Source organism: Talpa europaea (genome assembly GCF_964194135.1).
Source record: "Talpa europaea genome assembly, chromosome: 9".
Classification (NCBI taxonomy): domain Eukaryota; kingdom Metazoa; phylum Chordata; class Mammalia; order Eulipotyphla; family Talpidae; genus Talpa; species Talpa europaea.
The window spans coordinates 657,591-677,244 of NC_140076.1; the positions used below are offsets into that span (position 1 = coordinate 657,591).

Here is a 19,654-nt window from a genome sequence, read left to right on the forward strand (position 1 = left end):
CGGGGAGCTGTGGGAGCGGCAGCTGCCCCCGGCAGCTGGGCACAGCAGGGCAGGGTGTCCACGCCCGGGCCTCGGGGCTGGAGGAGGCGGGAGAGAGGGGCCCCGACTCCCTGCTTGGCCTGGGCCCCGGCGGTGTGCGGTGGGGCTCGGGCGGGCTGTGGGGTCCGCCGGCAGAAGTCGCTTGGGAGCCCGGCGCAGGGACAGGGCCCCTCAGCCTGCTCAGAACCGGGGACCCACACATGCTCGGGGGCACGCGCACCCTCCAGGAGCTGGCGGACTGCCGGGCCCCAGCCCAGGGGCTGCATCTCCACAGCTCCCTCCGGCTGCGGGGGTCAGTGTGGAGGGGAATTTGGGGAGCCTCAGGGGAGCCTCACCCGGCTCCATGAGGAGCCCCCACGAGGCGCTGGAGACTGACGAGGCAACCTTGGAGCCTGTGCTGCCGAGGCGCTCTCAGTGCCCGAGGCCCCGGGGGCAGGGGCGCCATCTTCCCTGGCTCTGTGCCCGCGCCGCCCACAAGTGTCCAGCCCGCCAGCTGCTGCCCGCCTCCCCACGCCCGGGACCCCCGAGGCTGCCGGACTGCTCACCCTGCGGGGGCTTCCTCTCCGCCATCTGGTGACTTTTCAGGAACGTGCCCCCCTGCGCTGCTGCCGTGGGTCACCCGCCTGCCCCCCCAAGCTGCTCCCTGGGCTCCGGGGCCGCTGCACAGGCCAGACCCTGCCAGGGAGCACCGGGGCTCTGAAGCGAGGCAGGGGGCTGGCGGGGGGGGGTTGGGGAGGAGGGGGCCACGCAGGGAGGGCCCCGCGGAGCCGAGGCGAGGCCTGCCAGGCAGAAGGCTGAGGGTGGGCAGTGGAGGCCAGATGCTGGGCCCGCCTGTGCCAGGCCCCAGCCCTGCGGTGCCTGCAGGCCGGGGCAGCCTGGGCTCCACGGCCCAGGAAGGGGCTTCTGTGGAAGGGCCGGGGCACTGCTCACCCCGACCTCAGAGAGGCCACCGTGCTAAGGAGCCCCGGGCAGCTGCAGGGCTCGGCCACTGAGGACGTTCCTGCCCCCTCTGCGCTGCTGGGTGTCCACGGTCTCCCTGGAGATCACTCCTAACCAGAGCTCGGGCCATCAAGGCCACAGGCAGGTGCTGCCCAGAGCAGGAGGCCCAGGGCAGGTGACTGGGCCCAGCGTGGCGGCCACCAGGGCTGCCTCCCAGCTCACTATCCCCGGCTTTCTGGGGCCCAGGGCCAGTCTGGCCCCCTTCTCCTCTGAGTTGGGTGGAGTCAGGCCAGGGCCCGGCCCACAGAACTCGCAGTGTCCTGCAATCGATGGCCGTCGCAGGCCCCGCTGCAGGGAGGGCACGTCCTGCAGCCTCCCGGGCGCCCCTGGACCCCCAGGCCAGCCGGGGCCTGTGGCCAAATGCCCCCCACCAGCGGGACCCGCAGGCACAGCCGTCCGGGGTCCGGCCTGCGGAGGGGCCGGCAGTCGACTCACACTCCCTGGTGAAATAAAAATAGTTGGGGAGGCGGCGCCCAGACTTGTGGGGGGGGGGTGAGCTGCCGCTCCCAGACGTGGAAATAGTCCCCACCATCTGTGAGTGGGCCGGCCCTCCTGTGCGCTGTCCCCTGCGGCGCCGCAGCCCCTGCCGGCAGCTCTGCACCCCAGGGCCTGTGTGCACAGGTGGGGCCTCAGGGCGGCCCCAGCGGAGGCCGGGCCAGAAGACCTGCCTCTCCCCCTGCAGGTGACGTGGCCAAGGCAGGGCCTGTGGTGGCCCCCGGAGGCCTTGGGCTGGGGTGCGCGCCTGGAGGCCCGCGGGTGTCCGTGCGTTGCATTGGACGATTGCATTGAGTTTGCGGCCTTGGCCGGGGGAGGCGGCCGCCGGCCCTGCTGCCCTCCCTGTTAGGACAAGATTAATCCCGCAGAGGGGAGTCAGTGCTGCCGCCGTCCTGGGGGCCCAGGGGCTGGCCGTCACCCAGGCGGGGCCGTCCTGAGGACGCGGGCACCAGCCCAGGCGCGGGGGTACGGGGTCCGCGGTCACCCACGCTGGGGGTGCTGGCGCTCCCACGAGGCCCCGGGGCCAGCAACCGTGCGGCCCCTTCCCCCCACCCCCCACGGGCGCTGCCACCATGGCCTCGGGGGCTCCCGGTGCTCCCGGCCCCAGGGCCCAGCCGAGGCAGGTGGGGCTCTGGCGTTGGCTCGCGCTGGCCGGCTGCCCGGCGGGCTACCCTGTGCCTGCGTGTGCACGTGGCTGCTATGGCTGGCCGCCCCCGGGGGACAGGGAGGAGGCGGGCAGGCCCCCCAAGTGCAGAGAGCCCCGTGGTAGCAGCTGTCCAGAGGGGGCTGCAGGGACGGCGCGGGCCAGGCGGGCGGGTCTGCAGTGTGCACGGGGCTGGGCAGAAGGCACAGGGACTGGGGCTAGGGCTGGGCAGCCCCCGGCTCCTGAGCTGCCCTGTCCTCCACTTCCACGGCCAATGTACCTCCCCACCCTGCGGGGGCCACCGGTCTGGCGTGGCCTGAGGTGCTCCACCTCTGGGGTCTCCTCGGGGGCTTGGGAACTCACTGCCTCCCGCCCACCCCCATCACAACCCCAGCCAGCAGACTGGACCTGGACCTGAGCCAGCTCTAGCCTGGCCTGTACCCCACTCAGGTGTGTCTGGGGAGCCCAGCCTACCTGTACCCCACCCCTGCCAGAGCCTGCCATTCAAGGCCACAGACTGGCATCCTCTCGGCCCTCCTCCCTGGAAGTGCTTCCCAGCTGGTCCCCTTGGCTGCCGGTGGGCCTGGGGGTCTCTCTGGGGGGTCTCATGGGACTAATTACTTTGCACCATGGCAGATGGCGCCTCTGGGACCCAGGCTTTCTGCAAGCAGCTGCAGAGGGCCCCAGGGCTGACTGACCTGGATCCCTGGAGCCTGCCGCCCGGGACCCAGGGGGCCACTGGCCTGGCCGCCACCTGCCCTGGGCCGGAGCAGGCCTGGATGCAGGCAGGCAGCGCAGAGGAGGGAGGGGAGGGGCCTGGGAGCCTCCAGCCGGGAGGGTGTAGGGCTGAGGCTCCCACGGGCACCTTCCCTGGTCCTGCATCCTGGTGCAGGGCTGTGGCCTGCATGTGGACTTGGGGTCCATGTGCCTGGTGCCATCCTTGCTGGCCCAGGGGGTTCCCCCAAGGCCCCTGGGGCGGAGTGGCTGGGTGGGGGTGCACCCTGGTGGCCCGCGGGGGGCCTGCCGGGGTCTCCAGCCGAGCAGTGGGCTCCGGGACTCACCGCCGCCTGTGTCTGTCTGCCCGCCCGCCGCCTGCCCAGTGGAAGGCTGCCTGCGCGCCATGCAGGCGGGGACGCAGATGCTGAAGCTGCGCGGCGGCTTCCGGGGCCTGGCCCGCTTCTACTTCCTGGACGAGCACCGCTCCTGCATCCGCTGGCGGCCCTCCCGCAAGAACGACAAGGCCAAAAGTGAGTGGGGGACACCCGCGGCCGCCCTGGGGGGGCTCCCGGCCCGCACCCGCCCCGGGGCTCAGGGGCCAGCAAGGCCAGATGCCTCCAGGCCTGGCTCAGAGCTCACAGCGACCCCTAGACCCGGGCGGGGTCAGGCCCCGGGCCGCTGGGGGTTCAGGGGAGACCCAGCCTCCTCAGCGCCCAGCCCTGGGCCAGGTGCTCCCGCCCGACTGGGGAGACGATGCCTCCTGCAAACAGGCCCGCAGGGCACTCAAATGAGCACCTTGGTGCCAAATGTCAGCCCGGCAGCGGGGGGAGCAGCTGGATGGGGGGCGCTGCAGGGAGGCTGGGCCTGGCTGGGGGGGGTGGCCCACTCAGCGGGGCCCAGGCTGTGGGCCCCGGGGTCAGGGAGGGGTGTGAGTCCTCGAGGGCGGGGAGACAGCGTTCCCGGCCCGGGTGGGGCTCGTGCAGGGAGACCTGGGGCCCAGGCCGGGCCTCCGCCTGCCAGTTGCCACGGGTGCCGCTGCCGCCAGGGCCCGGGAGAGCGCGGGCCCCGGGAGGCCTCCTGCCGCAGGCTGGGCCTGGACTCGGGGAGGCGGGGCCCCTGCAGGCGGAGCCCCTGTGCTCAGCCGGGAGCGCCTGCTCTGTGCTGGGCGCTGTTCCCTGCACACGGTGGGGACTCACCACTCGAGTGCTAGGTGGACCACGCCACCGCAGGACGGGACAACCTCGCCATGTTGAATGAGGGAGAAACAGGACAGCGGGCTGAGCAGTGGACGGGGCCATGAGAGCCCTTGGCAGGGCGGGGGCCAGAGGCCTGCAGGCCGGGCCCAGAGCACCCAGTTGGGTACTTTGGGCAGGCCCTCACCTCGGAGGAGCTCCCTGGAGGGCAGAGCAGGAGGCCCAGAGCCCCCCACCATGCTCCCTGGGCACCCCCGGGCCATGGGCTCTGTGTGCTCGGGGCAGGGACGAGTGGGGGCTCCTGGGGCAGAGGTAGTGCGGGCAGTGGCCCCTGCACTGTGCCGATGGGGCGGCCCCTGGCTGCAGGGCCCGGCGGTGCCGGGAGGACGCAGAGTGGGTGGGGTGAGCAGGTGCTGCAGTGGCACGTGGGTGCGGGGTAGGGGGTCAGGGTGGTCCCCAGGTCCCAGGGGCCTGGGGCTGCAGGACGCAGGCCCTATGGTGCCCGTTGCTCTCACCGCTGCAGGGGACACAGCTTTGGACAGACGCTGTGCAGCCTCGGGGGCGGCGTCCACCAACAGCCTTGATGAGCCTGGGCTGGGGCACAGGGGGGCCTGATGGGGCGGCGGCCACTCTGGCCTTGGAACGAGGGGAGCGGCTTGTCCTGCAGCCCCAGCTGGGCGCCGGGTGGGCTGACGAGCACAGTGCAAGGAGGGAGGCAGGTCTCTGGCAGGGCAGTGGGCAGCGGCGGACTCAGGGCTCCTTCTGCTCCGCCGAGGCCCCCAAAGTGTGGCCCCAGCCCCCAGCCTGGGGTGGGAGGAGCCCCGCAGGCTGGACCGAGCTGTCGTGTGAACCCCTTGTGACTCGAGTGCTGACCACTGCCCCCCAGTCTCCATCGACGCCATCCAGGAGGTGAGCGAGGGCCTGCAGTCGGAGATCTTCCAGCGCTACCCCGAGGGCAGCTTCGACCCCAACTGCTGCTTCAGCATCTACCATGGCGGCCACCGCGAGTCGCTGGACCTGGTCTCCACCAGTGGCGACGAGGCGCGCACCTGGGTCACGGGCCTGCGCTACCTCATGGCCGGCATCAGCGACGAGGACAGCCTGGCCCGGCGCCAGCGCACCAGGGACCAATATCCTTGGCTGTGGGCAGCCTCGGGGCCAGAGCCGTGGGGGGCCAGAGCCGCCCGGGGGCCAGAGCCTGAACACGCCTCACAGAGCTGCCCCGGGTGCACCGGGGGCGGGGGGGGGGGGGCTCTGTGGAGCGGCCGGGCGGGCCCTCGTGCTGGGTCTGGCTCCTGCCTGGGGCGGCCGGGCGGGCCCTGCTGACCGCGTTGGCCCCTAACTCGGCCCCAAAGTGGCTGAAGCAGACGTTTGACGAGGCCGACAAGAATGGGGACGGCAGCCTGAGCATGGGCGAGGTCCTGCAGCTGCTGCACAAGCTGAACGTGAACCTGCCACGGCAGAGGGTGAAGCAGATGTTCAAGGTGAGGGGTGGGAGGGTGCCAGGTGAGGGTGCTCAGGTGAGGCCCTGGCAGGTGAGGCAGACGCTGGAGATGCGGCCGCGGCTGGGCGCTGTGGGCGGGGCGCCGCAGGCCGGGTCTGCGCGAGGAGCAGCTCCTGTCCTGTGCGCGGCACGTGGGGACGCTCGGGGCACCTGCGCAGGCTGAGCGGGCGGCCACCCACACTGGGCCACCCACACTGGGTGTGGGGCAGCAGGTGGGCTGTGGCGGGCGGCCTGCCCGGGGCCTCGTCTGGCTCAGCCTGGAGAGGGGCTCTGGGGCCAGAGCAGGTCTGCAGTGGACATGCCGCAGCCAGGCCGCAACCGCGCCCTTGCTGCCGTCCCTGTTCCGGCCTGGCCCGCCTGAGGGGCCTCCGGGCGCCTGTGGGCGCAGAGCGAGCCGGTGCCTGAAGGTGATGGCGCCAACCAGAGCCCCTCCGACTCTGGGGCGCACCCACACCCCGGGGCCTGCACTTCTCATCCTGGTGGACGGGCAGGGTCAGCGTGGGTGCCCACCTGGGCTCAGGCCGGCCGGCTGAGAAGGGCCTGGGGCCGGGGGGCTCTAGGGGCTGGGGCGGCGAGGGGTCACTGCACTCGCCTCTGGGCGCAGCCTGACCAGGGCTGTGGTGCGGGGGCTGCTGTCGGGGCGGGTGGACGGCGGGGTGGCCAGCGGGCTGCGGGGGCACCCAGAGGCCGCGCCTTGCAGGAGGCGGACACGGATGACCACCAGGGGGCGCTGGGCTTCGAGGAGTTCTGCACCTTCTACAAGGTGATGTCCACTCGCCGCGACCTGTACCTGCTCCTGCTGACCTACAGCAACCACAAGGACCACCTGGAGGCCGCCGACCTCCAGCGCTTCCTGGAGGCCGAGCAGAAGGTGGGGCGTCGCAGCGGGGACTGGCCGGCTCAGGGCCCAGCCCTGAGGGGACGGGGTGACACGGCGGGTGCCCTGAGCCGCCTCCCCAGGGAACCCGCTGGCCCCGGGCCACCCGGCGGGTGGGAAGGCCCCCGTTTCTCCTCCTCGGCCTTGGCAGCTCAGCCCTGACCTGGGGCCTCCAGAGGGGAGCCTGAGCTTGACCTCGGCACCGGCCTGGGCGCGCTCAGCCCCCCCCCCCCGGGTGGGACAGGCTCGTGCCCCAGGCCCAGCTGCCTCCACCCACATGTCTGGGGCGCATCCAGATGCCCCCCAGGGCCGGTGGCACCTTCCTGCCTGCCCCAGAGGCGAGGGCTCCCTGGGCCCTGCCCTGCTGGAGGGGGAGGGCTCAGACCCTCAGCCGGGCCCCGGCGGCCCCTGCTCTCGTGGGCGTGAGCTTGGAAGCCAGTGGCTGCGAGGAGAGCCGGGTCCCTGAGGGTGAGGGGCCTCCGTGCCGGCTCCGTGCCGGCTGCCGGGGCTGGGGTGTGGGGGACAGGACCGGCAGAACTCTCCCTGTCATCTGGGGTCGAAACTGCCCCCGGCAGGTGGGTGGATCCCTGGCCTGGCCCCACACTCTGCCCACCAAGGCTTGCAGCTGCCCCTGCCCACCACTGTCTGCACCTCTCATTCCTGGGGCTTCCTGGCAGCCCCCAGGTGGGCCTGGGCCACCCCGCGGGTGCTCCCTCCGCCTCCAGCACAGGATCCCGGGACTCGGCTGCTGGGCACAGCTCCCCTGTGAGGGACCCGGGGGCTCTATGTGGGCCTGGCCTCTGGCGCCCTCCCACAGACCGTGTGCTCGCCGGGCGGCCCTGGCCACGGCTCATGGCAGGACGCCGCCCTGCTAAAGGGCCTGCGCCAGGGCCGCCCCTTCCACTGGTCCCGAGGCCGAGGCTGACTCCAGGGTGGCCAGGGACCCGGGGGCCGGCGCTGCGGCCGCCCGATGCGGCGAGGGAGGCAGGCGCGGGCAGCGCCGGGCCGGGGATCTGCCGGGCGGGCGGCCCGCTCACGCCCTCGCTCTGCCCAGGTGGCGGGCGTGACTCTGGAGGGCTGCCGGGACATCATCCAGCAGTTTGAGCCCTGCCCAGACAACAAGAGTAAGGGGGTGCTGGGCATCGACGGTGAGTGGGGCGCCCTCGGCCGCAGGGGCGCCTGAGGCGGGCGGGGCGGCCTGTGCCGCTGCCCTGCGCCCGCGGCCCTCTGAGCGCCCCCGCCCCCCAGGCTTCACCAACTACATGCGCAGCCCCGCGGGCGACATCTTCAACCCCGAGCACCACGGGGTGCACCAGGACATGACGCGGCCGCTCAGCCACTACTTCATCACCTCCTCCCACAACACCTACCTCGCGGGCGACCAGCTCATGTCCCAGTCGCGGGCCGACATGTACGCCCGGGTCCTGCAGGCCGGCTGCCGCTGCGTGGAGGGTGAGCGCGGGCGGGCGCGGGGCCGCTGGCCCCTGGGGGCGGGGGAGGCCCGGCTGCGGCTGCGGCTGCGGCTCCGGCGTCCATGTCCGGGCCCCGGGCTGACCGCGGCCTCCTGCCGCAGTGGACTGCTGGGACGGGCCCGATGGGGAGCCCATCGTCCACCACGGCTACACCCTGACCTCCAAGATCCTCTTCAGAGACGTCGTCGAGACCATCAACAAATACGCCTTCGTCAAAAACGAGTGAGGGCCGGCCCAGCGGTGGGCGGGGAGGGGCAGAGTCCCCGGGTCTCTCTGGAGGGTGGTCGTGGAGTGGGCCGCTCTGGGGGTCTCTGGCCGGGGCTGAGGAGCAGCGCGCGGGGACTGCAGCTCCCAGCGGGGGACTGGGGTGCCGCGCAGCAGCAGCAGGCGGGCGGCCTGGTGGGCCGTCCAGGGCGCCCCCGACAGCAGCGGCTCCTGCACTAATTACCCCCAAGAAGCTACTCTGCGTCCAGACTTAATTGAGTGTCACTCAGCTGTGGCTGCAGTTGAACAAAATCCAATTTGGTTTCCGGAAATAGAAGCCCGCCTCGCGGCGTCCCCGCGCTGGGACAGTTTCCTTCGAGTCTTGGCCGAGCGAGGGCCGGGCCTGCGGGCGGGAAAGGAGTTGACTGAATGAGGGAGGGAGAGGCAAGACGATTCACGAGGCAGAGGCGGCCCTCTCCTGGGCAGCGGGCCCGGGCTGTCTCAGGGGGCCAGGACGGGTGACCAAGAGGGGTCTTTGCGGGACAGCCTGGCCCCTGGGATTTTCGACGCGGGGCCCTGGGGGGAGGGGCCGACACGCAGGCCTCCCGGGGCTGCGCAGGAGCCCGAGGTCTGCTGGGTCTCGGGACGGGGCTCCCACCCCCACGCCGGGGCAGTCTCTGCGGGCGCGGGGCTCTCCTCCTGGGCCAGGGCTTCGGGCCCGAGAAACGGGAGAGGAGCGGCTCCTCCCAGCCCCGTTTGCCCTCGTCACGCCACGGGACTTGCCAGTCTCACGCCTGGTGGGTCTCGGTCACCTACATTTTCTGAAAGGGCGGCATTTGCCTTTGTGCACGTAGTTAAAAAAAAATCAAACAACTGAAGAGCTTCTGATGCAAAGCTGGATGTTGCACCCCCTGATACATCGTGCGTGCAACAACAATGTCCTGCCAGATGGCGTGTGCCAGGCTCACGTCTCTTCTTAACGGGGCCAGTGTCAGGGCCCCAGGGCCACCCACAGGACAATGTCTCTGACATCTAGGTCAGTGCGATTCTTTTTCTTACACCACTCCACACTAACCTGCGTCATTTTTATTTTTTAAGATTTATTTATTGATGCACACGAGAGCTGGGGGACAGGCCAGAGGTGGGAGGGTGAGAGGACTCACCAGAGACAGAGTGGGGAGCAGAACAGGGGGATCCACTGAAACCCACTGCTGAGGGGAGCAGCGGGGGGACAGGAGGGGTCTGCTGCGTCCTGGGGGCAGCTCCCTGGCCTGCCGGGGATTGAACTCGTGCTGCAGCGGCTGCGGACAGCTTCACAATGCTGAGACTAACCCCTGCGCCCCCAGGGAGGCCCGCCTGCATCATTTTTAAAACACGGCTTTCTCAAACGTTTCCTTTCGTTTCCCCAGAGTTACTGATAGCCTTGGTTTTTTCTTACTGGGCACACTGTGCCTTCTTTATGCATCTTTGACCCAGCTCTGCTCCCGCCCGCTCAGTGCCTGGTGGGCCCTCCCGGAGTGAGTGGCCGTCCTCTCTCCCGGCCTTCTGGTGAAGACTCCCCTCTCTGTGGTCGGGTGACACGGGCGCCTGTAGGGTGGGGCCTCACCCTGTTCTCCCACCTCGGGGCCAGGTACCCTGTGATCCTGTCCATCGAGAACCACTGCAGTGTTGTCCAGCAGAAGAAGATGGCCCAGTACCTGACGGACATCCTCGGGGACAAGCTGGACCTGTCCTCAGTGAGTGGCGAGGACGCCGCCACGCTGCCCTCTCCGCACATGCTCAAGGGCAAGATCCTGGTGAAGGTGAGCCTCTGCCTGCCCGTCCAAGGCCAGCACCCTCGCCGGGCCTCTGACCTGCACTCCAGTGTGGCAGGGCTGCTCCAAACAAGCTGGAGGAGATTTGGGGGGTCAGGGGAGGCCCTGACCTGGCCTCAGTCTCTGCAGAGTGATCACTCAATCTGGGGTCCCGCGTGGACCCCCAGGCGTTACCCTCCCAGGTGCTGCTGGTGGAAGCATCGGGCTAGCCCACCCCGCCGCTGCCACTCCTGTGGGTAGCTGCCCCCCCTCCTGTGGGCTCCCCACATCCGTCCCCCCCACAGGGTAAGAAGCTGCCGGCCAACATCAGCGAGGACGCGGAGGCCGGGGAGGTGTCCGACGAGGACAGCGCGGATGAGATTGACGAGGACTGCAAGCTCCTCCATGGGGACGTGAGTGGGGCCCCCGCCCCCCACGCACCCGCGTCCCCCGGGGCAGGCTGTGCCCCTGCTGCCCTCTGTCAGCTCCCACTTCTGAGCCAGCTCTCGGGGTGCTGACTGCTCAGCTCGTCAGCCCTCCAGCCCCCTCAGTGAGGGGGCCCTGGGGAGGTGCTTGCTCGGGGCCTCACCGATCCCCTTGCACTGGGCCTGCCTGAGCTCTGACCCGGAACTCCCACTTCCTGGCCTCTGTCTGGTCCACCCAGCTCTGCCCTGGGCTGCCAGTCACCCTCCTGGCACCCCAAACCTGGCGCTGGCCCCCCAAGTAGTGGCGTGTCTGGCGGCTGCCCCAGGTGGAAGGCAGTTGGGGCTGGTGGGAGGTTGAGCCCAGGAAGGCTTCATTGGTGGCTGGGGGACTCTGGACCCCACAACTCCTCTCCTCTGGGGCTCCGGGCTGCAGCGGGGGGCATCTGGGGGGCCATCATGGTGCGGGAACATCCCAGGGTAGCTGCTGGTTGTTTCCTGGAAGCCCCGAGGCAGGGGGCGCTTCCCCCACTTCTGTCTGGCCAGGGACGCCGCCCGTGGCTGGCTGTCTGGCGCCCACTGGACCTGCTGCCCTGCCCAGGGCCGGGCCCTGCCCTCAAGGGGTTCATGGTGGTCTGGGCAGCCCTAGGGCCGCAGTCACCTGCCCCAGACCCGAATGGCTGCGTGCCTCAGAGCCCACGGGTCTGCTCGGCTGCGCCCCTGGCCCATGGCGTCGGCCCCGCGGTGTCTGCAGGCTCGGGGCGCTGCGGCGCAGGTGCTGTGCACCGGACAGCGTGGGCGGGCAGCCTGGGGTGGGGTGCACGCCAGGTGAGGGGAGGCCCAGAGGTGAGCCCAGCACCAGGGCGGGAGGCCAGTGATGGCCGCCCGACTCCCGCAGGCCTCTGCCAACCAGAAGCGCGTGGAGAACATCGCCAAGAAGAGGCTGGACTCGCTCATCAAGGAGTCCAAGATCCGGGACTGCGAGGACCCCAGTGACTTCGCCATGTCCTCGCTCTCCCGGGCGGGCAGGCTCAGGCCCAGGGCGGAGTGCAAGAAGGTGAGCGCCCGGCCAGGCGAGGGCAGAGCGCAGCGTGCGCACACCTGCCCCCGTGCCCCCGCACACCTGCGTGTACCCGCACACCCCGTGCCTGCACACACCTGCACGCACCCTACAGGCATCATGGGGTGGCCAGTGGCCGGGCATCTGGCCCCCCAGGGCTGGGGGTGGCGTCCTGCAGGGAAGACGGTGGGCCAGGAGCTGCCTGTTGACCTGCAGACGCTGGCCCACAGGCGAGTGGGCTGGGCGGGAGGGGCTGTGTCCCCTGCATGGACCTTGCTGCTGGGGAGGGCAGAGATGGCAGGGTGGCCAGGAAGTGCCCCTCTCCCAGGCTGGGCAGCACCAGGCCCTCAGTGGCTGCATGTAGGGGTGACCCCTGGGGTCGGGCGCCCAAGGAAGGTTCCTGGGGAGGGGCTGTGCGAGGCAGCGGCCTCCCCGCTGGTCCTCCTGCAGCCTACAGGCCCCTGTGGTCCCCAGGCAGTCGTGGGATGGGCTCCGTGGTCCTGAGCAGAGCTTGGCATGAGCGAAGGGCAGGGGCGATGGGGGCACTGCAGTGTGCGCGGGGGCGGGAGACCGGGCAGCTGGGCGTCGGGCACAGGAGCCCACACGCACAGGGCAGGATGTGCAGGACAGCAAGGCCACGTTAGCAGGCCCGGCCAGGGATGTCCAGGCAGGCGATGGCCGCTGTGTCCACGGGGCGGGGGGCTCAGGGCTGGGGACGCGACAACTTCGCAGTGCCAGCCACAGCAGGAGACTCTGCCCAGAAGCCCCTGCTCCCCTGCTCTCCCCACCTTCCCCCAGGTCGCTCAGCCCCGCCGCTTCCAGGAAGGCCTCCTGGGCCGCTGGGAGAGCTGCAGGGCCCACCCGGCGGCCCTAGCCCGGGGCTGGGCTCACCGCTCTGTTTCACCCTCCGCCAGGCCGAGGAGGACCCCGAGTGCGGGCGGGAGCAGGGGGCCGGCAAGCGCGACGGCTGGCGGCGCGTGGGCGGCTTCTCCAAGCGCAAGGTCCGTGGCTCCTGGGCTGGGCGCCCCAAGGCCCCCCGCGCCAGCCAGAGGTGGGGCCTCCTCCCTCCCCAGGTCCCAGCCAGCCTCCCCGAGGAGGTGCCGCCCGTCGTCCCGCTGGGGCTGTGTGAGGGCACCTGCCCCGCCTGGGCCCACGCTGGACGGTGCCCCAGCTCAGGTCCCCGGGGCCAAGGGCAGAGGACACGCAGGCCCTGGCAGGCGGTGTGGCCCCCAGGACACCCCCGCCCGCCTCTGCAGCTGGGCCGGGCCTGTGGCTCCAGGTCCCGACTCTCATCTCCCCCTGCACAGAAAAAAAGCAGCAAGCTGAAGAAGGCGGCCAGCGTGGAGGAGGGGGACGAGGGCCCGGACGCCCAGAGCCGGGGGTCAGTGCCCGCCCGCCACGCCCTGGGAGACGTGGGGTGGAAGGCCGGTCGGGGCAGGGGTGGCTCGGGGCTGGCGGCCCTGGGGTCTCGCTCTCGGACCGAGGCTGCCTGGGCCCTGTGGCGGCCGGCCCTGCCCCTCCCGTGGGCCCGGGGCCTGGCGTGCGCGGCGCTCCTTGACCCAGACGGGGCGGCAGGTGCCTGCTGACAAGGGTGCGCGTCCCTGAGTCCCCGGGGCGCCGGCCCGGCCCTGACCCCGCCCTCTGCAGGGCGGCCAGGCAGAGGAAGACGGTGCAGCTGGCACGGGCCCTCTCTGACCTGGTCAAGTACACCAAGTCCGTGGGCGCCCACGACGTGGACTCGGAGGGTGAGGGCCGTCCGGGCGCGGGGGGCGGGGCAGGGGCCGGGGAGGGTGCGGCGGGCGTGTCTGACGGGCCCACCCGTCCCCAGCGGCCTCCAGCTGGCAGGTGTCGTCCTTCAGCGAGACTCAGGCCCAGCAGGTCCTGCAGCAGAAGCCGGAGCAGTACCTGCGCTTCAACCAGCGCCAGCTGTCCCGCATCTACCCCTCCTCCTACCGCGTCGACTCCAGCAACTACGACCCGCAGCCCTTCTGGAACGCCGGCTGCCAGATGGGTGCGTCCGGCTCGGGGGCGCGGGCTGCGGGCCCCGCCTGACGCGCGCCCTGACCGCGCCCTCCCCGCAGTGGCCCTGAACTACCAGTCGGAGGGGCGCGTGCTGCAGCTGAACCGGGCCAAGTTCAGCGCCAACGGCGGCTGCGGCTACGTGCTCAAGCCGGACTGCATGTGCCGGGGTGAGGCTGGGCCCGAGCCGGGGCGGGCAGCGGGCGCGGCAGACCCCAGCCCGCCGAGTCCCGGGGCTGATGGGCGCCTGCCCTGTCCTGGCCGTAGAGGAGCCTCTTCTCAGACCTCGCTCTCCCACAAGCTGGGAGGGGCTGAGAACGCCCGTCTCGGAACCCTCCGCCCACACCTCGGGCCGGCCTTGGCGTGACCTGCACCCGCCCCGGGCAGCCCCTGGTTGCCTCCCGCTGGGCTCCGGGGCTGCTGACCGTGCCCCGTGCCAGGCTCCAGCCCCTGGGGGAGGCGGCTTGGCCCACCCAGGGACAGGGACGGGCGTCACCAGTGGTCACGTGGCCAGGCATCAGGCCCCCTGCCCTCTTCCTGGCCTGAGGCACCGGCAGTGCGGTCCAGGCCCCTCAGCCTCGCTCACTGTCCCCAGGAATCTTCAACCCCAACTCCGAGGACCCCCTGCCCGGGCAGCTCAAGAAGCAGCTGGTGCTGCGTATCATCAGCGGGCAGCAGCTCCCCAAGCCCCGGGCCTCAGTGCTGGGGGACCGAGGGGAGGTAGGCGCGACCCGGGCTCGGAGCTGGAGGCGGATTGGCGGCAGGGGCATGCCACGGGGGTGGGGCCCAGTGCCCACCGGCCCTGACTGCCCCCCCACCAGATCATTGACCCCTTCGTGGAGGTGGAGGTCATCGGGCTCCCCGTGGACTGCAGCAAGGAGCAGACCCGCGTGGTGGACGACAACGGTGAGGGCTGTCCCCCGGCCACCCCGCTCCTGGCCCAGTGCTGGGCGGCCGGGAAGGAAGGGGCCAGGTGACCCCTCCCCGCGGCCAGGGTGCTCCTAGCTGCCCCTGGCGAAGCCAGGAGAGCTGCCCGGTCCCCGGCGCTGCTCACCCTGACTGGGCGGGGCCCACGCCGCCTCAGGCTGACCCCCTCCTGCTGGCCCCCAGGCTTCAACCCCATGTGGGAGGAGACGCTGGTGTTCACCGTGCACATGCCCGAGATCGCGCTGGTGCGCTTCCTGGTCTGGGACCACGACCCCATCGGGCGGGACTTCATCGGCCAGAGAACGCTGGCCTTCAGCAGCCTGCTGCCAGGTGGGCAGCCGGGCGGGCCCTCCCCGCCCCTCCCCCCGGGGTCAGCACTGCCCGCGAGCGCCCAGAGCAGGGTGGGCCCGGGGGTCGAGGGCCGGCGGCTGAGCCCCTGGCTTGCAGGCTACCGGCACGTGTACCTGGAGGGCGTGGAAGAGGCGTCCGTCTTCGTCCACGTGGCCGTCAGCGACGTCAGCGGTAAGGTGAGCGTCTGCGCGGCCGGCCGCTCTCCCCGCCGGGTGCCGGGGCGCCTGGTGCGTCTGCCGCCCTGACCGCCTGGGCCGCGCCCACCGCCCGCCCTCCAGGCTCCTGCGCCGCGCCGCCCGGCTCTGCTCCCCGCCGGGGTCTCAGCCTCGTCGGCCGCGGCGCCTCCTGCTCCGTCTCCGTCCTCGTTTGTCCTGCGTCCGCCTGTCTCGGCGCCGCTGTGGCGTCTCACGGCCGTCTCTGTCTCTTTGGTCTTGCAGTGGCTTCTCTATGTCCAAAGCCTTTACAAGCGCAGACCCGTTAGGAGCGCGAGGTACCCGGCCGGGGCGGCCCGCTGCATGCGCCGCCCCAGCGCCGAGCCCGGCCGGGAGCTGCCGCTCGCGGGACGGGTGCGCGTCTGGGTCCCGGGCCATCGCGGGCGTCGCCCATTTATGAAGCAGGTCCCAGACTCGGCGAGCCCCGTGTCCCCGCTGGGCGCTCTGCCAGCTCTCCCCAGGCCCCCCCGCCTGCGGCCACCACACCCGGGGCCTGGGCTGGAGGCCGAATCCCGGACCTTCTTCTAAATGAGTCTCATTTGACCAAACCGCTCTGCCCTTGGGGTCTTGAATCGGGAAGCTGATTCAAGTGCCAGCCACTCTCACCGCTGCCCAGAGCGTCCCGGTGAGGGTGGGGAGCTGGGCTGTTGTTGGGGTCCCTGCATGTGGGGACCCTCTGGCCTCTTGGGTGTGACCCAGCTGCCTGCCGTGGGTGAGGCGAGGCCTGGCAGTCAGGAGGCCCGCCCCGGGCATGGGCGGTCCAGAGTCCCTGCCCCGGGCAGCTGCTGTCTGGGCTGTGGTCAGGGCTCCATGAGCAGAGCAGGGCCAGGCTGGAAGAGGCTGCCTGGCAGGTCTGGGAAGGCTTCCTGGAAGAGGCAGCCTGCAGAGGTGGGCTCTGGCAGGGCCATGGAGCGCACAGCCAGCAGCTTCCTCGGCTGCGTGCCTGGGTGGGGTGCGGCAGTGGCGCCTGCTCTGACCGGGTCCCGCTGTCTCTCTCCTGCCAGCATGGCCTACCCGAGTCGGCCTTGGGGCTTGGGGCTGCGGTGTGGCGGGTCCGGGGCCCGGGCATCCTCCGCCTGCCCTCGCTGGGCCCGCCTGAGACCTGCAGACCCTCCCCGTGCCCACAGCACCCCGGTGCAGGCGGGTGGGTTCCCAGGCCTCACCAGGGCAGAGGAGCCACTGCCCGGAGGCGTCCTGGACACCCCTCCCCGCTCAGCCTCGGGGAAGCGACACGGAGCTGGCGTCGGGGGCACAGCCAGGCCCCGCCCCGCGTCCGCCGCCCGCTACGTGGCGTCCTTCTCTTGCAGGTCAAGCAGGCGCTGGGCCTAAAGGGCCTGCTCCTCCGCGGCCCAAAGCCCGGCTCCCTGGACAGTCATGCTGCTGGGCGGCCCCCGCCCCGGCCCTCCGTTAGCCAGCGGCTCCTGCGGCGCACGGCCAGCGCCCCCGCCAAGAGCCACAAGCCAGGCCGCAAGGCCTTTCCGGAGCTGGTCCTGGGCTCGCAGGACGTGGGCTCCGCGGGGGAGGCGCCCGGCACGGCCCCGGGCAGCCCCAGCCCCGCTCCGGAGGCCCTGGCCCCGGAGGAGCCCCGCAGCGGCAGCCCCCGAGGTAAGGCCGCGGAGCGGAGCCCCGTGCAGGTGCGGCCCCCGCGTGCGCCCGAAGGCCCCGGGCCCGCCGGCGTGGCCGCCGCCTGCATGAAGTGCGTGGTGGGCTCCTGTGCCGGCGAGGACGCCGAGGGCCTGCGGAGGGAGTGGCCGCCCGGCCCGGGGCAGGCAGGCGGGCAAGGGGCCGTCAGCCAGCAGCCCCGGGCCCGGGCCCACTCGCCGGGGGCCCCCCGAGCCACTGTGGGGAAAAGCTGGGGGGCCCCGACGGGCCCCAGGGCTCGGCGGCAGGGCCCGGGCGGCAGCGGCTCCGTGTCCTCGGACTCCAGCAGCCCAGGCAGCCCCGAGGGGGCCCCTCGCTGGCCCGAGGGCGCCCACAGGCAGCCGGGGGCGCTGCAGAGGGAGATGAACGCCCTGTTCGTTCAAAAGCTGGAGGAGATGAGGAGTAAATCCCCCATGTTCCCCTCGGGTAAGCCAGAGCCGCCCGCGCCCCGTGGCACCCCTGCCCTCGGCATGGCCCGGCCGCCGGCTTCTGCGCGCGCCCGCCTGCTTCTCCGCGGCTCCGTGTCTTGCTCCAGCCCCCGCTGCCACCCGCTGGGGGAGGCCTGGGCACCTTGCCGGCAGGGGGCTGGGGAGGCGAGGTCGTCCTGGAGCCCCCCTGGGTGGGCCCGGGGAAGCGTGGCCCCGGAGCCCCAGTGCTTGCTGAGCTGCGCCCCCATGTGGCCTCCGGACACGGCCCCTGTGCCCGCGGGGCCTCCTTCCCGTGGACCCCCTGCTCCGCTGCCCCGAGCGAGGGCCGCTCCAGCCTCCACCCCGCCCCGGGGCCCTGGTCCGCACTGCCATCCCGGGGAAGGTGGGAGGCGGGGGGCTCACCCAAGGGCGCCTCAAGTCCATGGGGGCCTGTTTCTAGGCCCCCACGCCCCTGCCCTGGGGAGTCCTTCACGGCCTGCCCAGGGGGCGCTCCCTGGCTCATCCGGGGCAAGCGGGCCTGAGTCAGCGGGACCCCCGCCCCGGGGGGAGGGCTGGAAGCTCGGCGGCCCTCGCCTGCCCCCCTCGGTCTGTTGGCCCAGCCCCCACACCTGACCCCGTGTTCTTTCTGTCCTGTGCACCCCACGCCGCGTGCGTAGTTAGGAACTGAGAGCGCGGAGTGCCAGGTAACGGGCCGGCCCCCGCAGGCCCAGGGCAAAGCGCCTGAGGGCGGGGGCGCCCCGAGTGCCTGCGTCAGGTGGGCGCGTGGGGGCCTGGTCGCGGGTGCTGTGGGCACAGGCCCAGGAACGCCCCGACACGCCCTCTCGCCCACAGGCACCCGCCCCTTCTCCGCGCAGAGGCCCGTCTCCTCCCTGTGTGGCCTGGAGACCATCGCCGAGGAGCCCGCCCTGGGAGCAGGGCCCCCCGCGCTGGTGGCTGCCCCCCGTGGGCCCCCAGGACCTGATGCCAAAGCGACAAGCCCCCCGAGGGAGGCTCTGGGGGCTTCCGTGCCCCTCCGGCTTGGGTCCGGGAGCCCTGGGGTTCCCCCGCAGGCCCCTGGCGGCAGGCAGGGGGCACACGATGGTGGGGACCCTGGTGGGGCACTGGAGGGCGCCTCGGGCAGCCAGCCGGACAGCAGAGGCCACGCCCGGGCCTTGGGCCACCCACCTGAGGTCAGAAGGGCCAAGAGCGAGGGGCAGGTGCCCATGGAGCCCCTTGGGGGCCGGTGGCCCCCAGCCGGGCCCTGCGTGGCCCTGCACTCAGACGCCACGGGCTGGGACCGGCTCTGGCAGCGGCTGGAGCCCAGCAGCCACCGGGACAGCGTGTCCTCCTCCTCCAGCATGTCCTCCAGCGACACGGTCATCGACCTCTCCCTGCCAGGCTTGGGCCGCGAGGGCCTGACGGGGGCCCCTGCTGGACGCCTGCCCCTGCGGCCCTGCTCGGCCTCGGCCCCCCGCCTGGACCCGCCCGCTGTGGCCAAGAGCAAATCCAACCCCAACCTGCGGGCCGCGGGCCAGCCGCCTGCGGGCCCCGGCGAGCCGAGGCTGAACCCCAGGCCGCCGTGGGGCCACCTCCCCCTGGCAGGCCTCCGGAACTGCCCGGCGGCGGCCAAGTCCAAGAGCCTGGGGGACCTGACCGCGGAGGACTTCGCCCCTCAAGCGGAGAGCCTGGGCCTGCGTCTGGGCCGCCGCCTGGGCGCCCCCCACGGGGAGGGGCCGGGGGGCCGGGGGGCCGGGCGGGACGCCCTGACAGAGCAGCTGCGCTGGCTCACGGGCTTCCAGCAGGAGGGGGACATCACGTCGCCCACCAGCCTGGGCCCCGCCGGGGAGGGGGGCGCGGGCGGGTTCCTGCGGCGCGCCTCCTCCCGCAGCCAGAGCCGCACGCGCGCCATCGCCAGCCGCGCCCGCCGGGCCCAGGAGCGGCACCAGCGTCTGCAGGGGCCCCCGCGGGAGGAGCGGGGCACCCCCGAGGGCGCGTGCTCCGTGGGCCAGGGGGGCTGCGGGGACACGCCAGCCTCCGAGGGGGCCGCGGCCGCGGGCCTCCTGCTCCGACTCTGACGTGCGCGAGGCCGCCGCTCCCCGGTCCCGCCGTCCCGGGAGCCCCCAGGCCAGCGCCCCCAGAGAGGCTGCGGGTTCTGGACAAAGCTGGGCCACGAGGGGGCCCCAAGACCCCACCCACCCGGAGCCGCGCGGCGTGCGCTGAGCTGGGCACCCCGGCCGCCGCCCCTCCCCGCCCGCCACCCAGCCCGCCCCGCGCGGGGCCTTCTGCTCCGTGAAGCTCCAATAAAACTCGTTCACGCTTCTCCGTGTGGGGCAACCCGCCCGCCCCTCTGTGGCCAGTGCTGAGGGGGCCAACGGCGCCATGTCCCTGACCCCCCAGAAGCCTCCTCTGGACGGGCCGCCCGGCCCCCAGACGGCCCGGCCAAGCCCTCCCCGGAGAAGCAGGATGCGGGGCTGCTGCAGGCCTCGGGGCGGGCCCCCCGGGAAGGCGGGCCGCAGGCAGGTAGCCCCAAGTTAGTGTCGGTGGGTCCCAAGGCCACGGGGGCGGGTGCTGACCTCCCTCACTTGGCCCACGCATCTGCTGGGGCTGAGGCCCAAGGCCACGGCGCTCCTGGACGCAGGCAGGGCCAGCCCAGCCCAGGGGCTGCAGCGGCTGAGTTGA

General features: G+C 72.4%; 1 protein-coding gene across 1 annotated transcript; it reads left to right on the top strand.

Moving 5' to 3' along the window:
* Positions 1–3,296: 3,296 nt before the first annotated feature.
* On the top strand, positions 3,297–19,050 carry PLCH2 (phospholipase C eta 2; the record flags this gene model as incomplete). The annotated part of the gene is made up of 21 exons (XM_084243699.1): positions 3,297–3,423; positions 4,973–5,217; positions 5,442–5,570; positions 6,291–6,461; positions 7,522–7,615; positions 7,716–7,919; positions 8,041–8,161; positions 9,774–9,945; positions 10,242–10,349; positions 11,257–11,415; positions 12,333–12,419; positions 12,726–12,799; positions 13,066–13,163; positions 13,247–13,429; positions 13,500–13,607; positions 14,033–14,157; positions 14,259–14,343; positions 14,548–14,694; positions 14,812–14,891; positions 16,235–16,532; positions 17,828–19,050. The coding sequence occupies 21 exons, from the start codon at positions 3,297–3,299 to the stop codon at positions 19,048–19,050; spliced, it is 4,038 nt and encodes a 1,345-aa protein (XP_084099825.1).
* Between the last annotated feature and the right edge of the window lie 604 nt (positions 19,051–19,654).